This window comes from Perca fluviatilis, chromosome 17, assembly GCF_010015445.1.
Source record: "Perca fluviatilis chromosome 17, GENO_Pfluv_1.0, whole genome shotgun sequence".
NCBI lineage: Eukaryota > Metazoa > Chordata > Actinopteri > Perciformes > Percidae > Perca > Perca fluviatilis.
This window is the reverse complement of record NC_053128.1, coordinates 12,560,124-12,566,661: the sequence shown is the minus strand read 5'-3', so window position 1 is coordinate 12,566,661 and position 6,538 is coordinate 12,560,124. Positions and strand designations below refer to the sequence as shown.

The 6,538-nt window shown below is 40.3% G+C and overlaps 1 protein-coding gene across 1 annotated transcript in view; it reads right to left on the bottom strand.

Annotated features, from left to right (window-relative positions):
- Positions 1-285: 285 nt before the first annotated feature.
- The window catches only part of il11ra (interleukin 11 receptor, alpha), a 65,616-nt gene continuing 59,363 nt past the window's right edge, over positions 286-6,538 (bottom strand). Inside the window, exons 8-12 of the mRNA XM_039779845.1 lie at positions 5,746-5,890; positions 4,585-4,677; positions 1,821-1,926; positions 1,590-1,669; positions 286-961 (exon numbers count right to left, since the gene is read on the bottom strand). Of these exons, the coding sequence (XP_039635779.1) occupies positions 1,591-1,669; positions 1,821-1,926; positions 4,585-4,677; positions 5,746-5,890 (423 nt within the window). The 3' untranslated portion in view covers positions 286-961; position 1,590. The remainder of the gene's footprint in view (positions 962-1,589; positions 1,670-1,820; positions 1,927-4,584; positions 4,678-5,745; positions 5,891-6,538) is intronic.

Genomic DNA, 6,538 nt, shown 5'->3' with positions numbered 1-6,538 from the left:
CACACATTCAGTAACAGTGGATGGATGGATAGAAAGAGGTATGATAAAAGAAACAAAAGTACACCTGTGCTAATAAACCTCAGACAACAAAAGACGCATATCATGCAACATTGAATCAGTTGTCATAAATGAAATAAAGTCTCTACAACCCAACCCGCCCACCCTGGACCTTATTCTCCATGTCCATCCCTCAGGTCAGGAGCCAGCAACAGGTTGCCTCCTGTCCCTCAGATGAGACCATTAATGCCCGTAGTTGCTGCTTTGGCACCAGATGCACACACAGAGATTGTTATGCTTCCTTCACAGCATTCAGTCGGTCGGTCAGTCGATGGAATAACGGACGCACATTACTCTCTCAAAAAAAATAAAAGAATGAGAAGAGTTCTGGGAGAAGAGAGGAAAGTTGTCCCAGAAAAAAATCTTTCCCTTCCCACAAAGAAAATGCCTATGTTCTCCTGTTTGGCAGCTGCACTTCTTGTCCTTACTGGTTGCTTAAAAGTAAAATAAAAATAAAATAAAATGTTGCTCCTCTCCGAAAAGGCTGAGGAGTGAGTCCACCTGAAGCAGCATTGGTTGTGAGTGAACTCAAATGTTCTGATGCCGTGTCGCTCCCACAGTCCGCTGAGCTGCAGTGAAGTTGCTGAAGTGAAAATAAAGAAAACAGACTAGGGTATGTTTTCCCTGTCCCCATGGACAGTAGGTGGAGTCTGCTGATGCATTATGGGTAGTGCACTTAGATGTGACCAGTTAATGTGTCCAGGAAAATCTCGCAAAACATACCCTTCAGTCAGCTTTTATGTAGTGGGTAACTTCACCCAACTCCGCAAAGTTCCCTGTATGGGACCCTCGCTGATGCATTCTGGTTAATGTACGGTCAGCTTGCTACAGTGGTAAAGGCAGAGGCTGGCTCTTGGGAGGAGCCCTAGAACGGGCTGACAAGGAGAAGATGCTTGAAATCAACCTGAGAAGAGAAAAAAAAAATCAAAGAGGAGATTGGAGAAAAGAAGAGAAGGAGAAGTTGGGAGGAGGAAAACAGAACAACTTAAAAAAAACAACACATAAATCATAATGTAATTAAGCACTGCCTTAAAATCACAAATTTAAATAACAGAGCTGAATGAGCGATTTGCAGGCATACTTACAGGGTTATAATCTGTGTGCCTGCGCGTGTGTGTGTGTGCGTGTGGCTTATAATCACATGTTGGCTGGCTATCTGAAGGGTTGTCTGAATGTTGTTTATAGCAGCACTTTGAACCATTTAAGCTCCTACTAGGGCAGAGCTTTGCTATGCTCTCCTCACTGGCATAACTCCCATCTGAGGAGATGTTGTGGTACTCTTAGTGGTGACACTTAATTAGGACTTTAATTATCCCCACAGCAGAGGCTGTTCGCCATCCAGAGGTCTAAAACTATCTGCCAAACAAGCTAAACTCAGAACATAAACTGCTGTGTGGCCATTGGTGAAAACTCCACATACTCATAACACATGTGCAAGAAAGATGCGAGAGGAAAATTGAATCGGACATGAAATGCCTAAGAGAAGATTTTAAGGCGAAGAAGAACAAGCATCGCGTCTATGTGTGTCTCACATTAGGTTGGCATGGACTTCATCTTGACCATGGCGGTGAGTTCCTGTTTGGTCACATGATCACGCCGCCTCTGCCTCACCCTGGAAATATAAAACAATAAGTAAACAACAATAAAATGCCATGCTTTTAAAAAAAAATGATAATAATCTTACTCAAATACAGAGAGGAAGACCACACAGGCTGTGGCCTGTGGATGTGGGATATGTGTGTGTGTGTGTGTGTGTGTCTTACCACACGACAAAGATGAGGGAAAGGACGGTGGTGAGGATGACCACGGAGAACAAAACCAGCAGAATCACCAAACCCAAATTTCCTTCATCCTCAGGACGATCATGAGCTGAATGGGAAGAGAGAGGGAAAAAAATCAACCGGGGAGGTCAACAAAACAAGCAGGCTGGGAGATAGAGAGAGTTAAAGCAACAGAGGGGAGGGCTGACTCAAAGACGAAGGGCTGGAGAGTAAGACGGCGAGGGAAACAGAGGAACAGATGCACGACAGAAGAGACAGATGTAAAAGTGCGGTGAAAAAAAAGAAAATTAAAGTTGAAAACCACAACCAAATATAGTTAAGGAATAAGCCGGACAATAAGACAGTTCACACGTCGCTGGGTTGTTGTCCTCTCACCAACAGCAAAACCTGTGAAAATGTGTATTTCATATTTTCACACACTCGTATTAATCCAACGCGTTTTCTTTTTTTTTTTATGTCTGAGGCAAAATAAAGAGCAAAAATAAAGAGTGCTATGTGTGTGTTCTCAAATATAATTACTCTCTGGTGAGAAGTTAATTTTAAATGTGCCATTTGGGCTTTCACACAAACATGCATTTAATCAAACAGAGGGGTAAACAACTCTCGTTCACACACAAAAACAAGACAAAACTGGGTTCAATGCGAACTGTGAAACAAAGCAACAACAACAAAAAAACACAGCAGACACACACACACACATTAACAATAAAATGAGCAAAAACAACGATTCATGAGCACATCTGTAAATGAGAGTGGGCAGGACACACACGCACGCACGCACGCACACACGCACACACGCACGCACGCACGCACACACGCACACACAGTATATACACGTATATACAAGGAGACATATAGACACAGTTTTGGCAGTAGAGGCAGAAAGTTGCCGTGACTGAGGCTGTCAAATTTAAGATGGTCTGCTGTGAACCAGATGTCTTCTTCTTGTTTATACTGTATGTTTGTGTGTGTGTGTGTGTGTGTGTGTGTTTACGAATGCATTCTAGTTATATGTATCCTGCATGTGTATATTTTAGAGGTCACATTTGCAACTGCAGGCTGCTTTTTCCTGTGTTTTTGCCCATGTAATGTATACGTGAGCTGCTATGCACTTAACTTTTCATCCAGGGCACATACTGTAGAGAAGCTTATACCCTGCAGGTACAAATTACGGCAGTTATATGCAATTTGGTAATGAAGCCAGACACAAGGTACCTGTACTGCTCTATCTAGAGTATAATGAACAGTAAATAATGCCTTGTTACTGCATTAATGACTGATGCGGCTTCTCATTGGTGCCAAATAGTGGGGTAAAAAATATCCTGGTCCTGCTTCTTGACTAGCTGTGATTCACATAGCTCACCGGGCTTAAATCTAGACTGACGGGATTGTAAACGAGCAAGGAACAGCCTTGTTTCGAAACCGATCCTACCTTTGATCAACTTGACCGTGATAATAATTCCACCTTAAAGTGAGATAATGGATGTTTTGGTTTTTAATATAATGAAACAAGTTTGATTGGGTGCATTTAATTACAGGCACTGGCATGCGCTGATAGTAGCAGTAGTAAAGTATCACTTGTGGTTGAAGCAATACTAGCAATGTAGCAGTAGATGTATCAAACATAGCAGTATTACTTACACTTATAGTAATAGTAGTACAGTACCTGCACTAGCAGGATGCAATTTCTCCGGTAGACCTTTCTGGTCTATATATCCCTGCCTCTGCTGAATTATTGTTTATCTCCGGTGTACCCCGCCCCTCAAAGTGATCAATGCTACTTCACCAATAGAGTATTATTAATAGAAGTATTTTAAACTAAGTAAAGCGCTGTAACGTGGACAGATGTGATACAACAATAAAATCTGAGCGGCAGATGCTAGATCAGTTTAGCCGCTACAGAGCTCCGTCATATCAGCGGCAGTTGGTAGATGTGTTTAGCCGTGACTGTGACTGTGACTGTGAGCCGGCTACAGGCAACCGCCAGATGCCGGTCCTTTCAGGGCCCATGGTAGTTGAATTTTGCCGCGATAAATGCTGTGTCGACAAAAGTTAAGTTTAGGTACGAAAATGTCTAGAAAGTTTAGGAAAAACGTCGAAGTTTGGATTAAAACACCCCCGAGGAATTGGGGCGTTCGCCCCACGTTGGCTGAGTCCTGCGGCGGCGCGGGTTTGAGTCCAACCTGCTGCCCTTTGCTGCGTGTCATGCCCCCATCTCTCTCCCACTTTCATGTCTATTCACTGTCACTCTATAATAAAAGGGAAAAGCCCCCAAAAAATAATCTTTAAAAAATAAAAACACCCCCGAGGAACGAACGAGCGAACCCTGGGTGAAAGTATTTTGTTTTCACGGGGAGTGAACACAGCTCCCCAACTTGAAAGCGCTGTGTTTTATGCTGCTGACACCACGTTGTGCTAGATCATTTTGATACTTTTCCTGTGAATATTGGAGTTCATAAATAAGTGTTTTGGCATGCCTGGCCGAGTGGCACTGTATTGGAAGGTATTTTTTATCTTTTTTTTTATTTTTATTTTTAAAAAATGTACAAATCGCACCCTGTGTACTTGCAGTAGTACAAATTGAATAAGTAGCAGCTTTTGGTAATTGTAGTAACTGGAGAGGAGCATCTCATAACAATAGTAATGACAGTAATTGTACTAGAGTTGAGCTACAACATTAACACATACAGTATTAGGGTTGCTCCTGAATACAATCACATTCCAATTATCATTTGAAATGACTTACTGTGTGTCTTTGCGGTGGAGGTTTCGGGTTTTGTGTTGAAGGGGAAGAAATAGTCTGGCAGGAGCAGATCTGGAGATTCAGACGTGGAGGAGACTGTAGTACAAACAACACACACACACACACACACACACACACACACACACACACACACACACACACACACACACACACACACACACACACACACACACACACACACACACACACAAAAAAAAAAAAAAAAAAAAACCTTCTATTACTATTCTCATGAGTAACAACGAATATGCACACAGTACAAAGTTGGTTGATAAAGGCTTAAAAACAACTGCCAATCTAAGTTGATAGCACTAGATAGAGTACATGGATGAGCCCTGATCTGTTGCAAAATATAAAAAATGATTCCTTGTTGTGTAAGGATGTGAAGACCTCGGTAGTTGCAATTCACTCTACGGAGGAGTCAGTTAGTGAGCGTTATCTCGCTTAGAGTAAGTCCAAAATGCATCAAGAAGATATATATCTCTGCTTTACTGCCCTCCCTTTACTGGATACCAGTGAAATACAGAACTGATTGACCCAGCTCTTATCTCTACTCTCATTAAGAAGGCATGACTGGTCACCCTCTGTTTTATTACTTCTTTGTGAAACATGCAGAGCTGCAACTAACTCACTTTTAAAAAATATTAATCTGAAGATTATTTCCTAAATTAGTTTTTTTTGGTCTATAAAAAGAAAATAGTAAAGAAAATGTCTATTCCACTTCAGTCCGGTTGTCTAAACAACAGTCCAAAACCCAAAGATACTCAGTTTACTATAGTACATTATTTAAGACAAGGAACAGCAGCAACTATTTACATTTTAGAAGCTGGAACCAGGATTTGGGGATTTTTTTTGTTACTTAAGAACTGACTGAAACGATGAATAGATCGGCAAAACAGTTGGATTTATTTACCAGTAATCCATTATTAGTTCAATTGTTGAAGCTCCATCAATACGCCTATTGTATTGTCATACTTCTATCCAGAATAATGCCCTTCTCAACGTATTCTTTGAGTTTGTCTATTTATGTGACTGTATTGTGTCATCTCTCTGTCAAGCACTTTTGTCCAAGTTTGTTGCTTTTAGATGTGCTCTAAAAATAAACTGACTTAGACATAGAAATGAACATTTAATTTTCTTTCTGACCTTCCCAAGGCCTGGCGAGAAGCAGGGGACTCCATTCACTCCACTGGCTCTCAGAGTTCACCTCGTCGCGGGCTCGAAGCTGAACCTGGTGGAGGTAACCAGCCAGGGCGTCGAATATCACGACTGGACTCTCCTCCGCGTAAACCTGAGTGATTGAGAAAGAGACAGGACAGGGAATTGTTTCTGGCCTTAGTGTAAAAATCAAAGTGAAATTCTTGTGTTTTGTCACATTCTTATTTGTTTTTAAATTTCTTTTGTTGGGACTTAATTTGTAAAAAAAACGACTTGTGCATTACACCTTCACTATACAACAAAGAGTCATTTGGCATTATTATGCTAAATAAAATATCTTATTACAAGTTAATATACTATCTGCAGTTAACAAGACCAAACAGATTTCATTTATTGACGTAGGGTTTTACAAAAAAACTATGGAGGAAATATTTATTCATAATTCAAATTGAAAGTCCAAAGAGAAATTGAAAGTCCAAAGAGAAAACAAAGCGAGATGAAATTAAAAATATTATTTTTTTTTTCATTCGGCTTTGGCTTTTGAATTTAATATTTGGCTTTTGAATTTCAATTTATCATTGGCTTTTAATTTTCATTTAATATTTGGCTTTTGAATTTCAATTTAACATTGGCTTTTAATTTTCATTTAATATTTGGCTTTTGAATTTCAATTTAACATTGGCTTTTAATTTTCATTTAATATTTGGCTTTTGAATTTCCATTTAACATTGCCTTTTCATTTGGACTTGACACATGTCAATGTAAATGAGGAGGCGTGGCC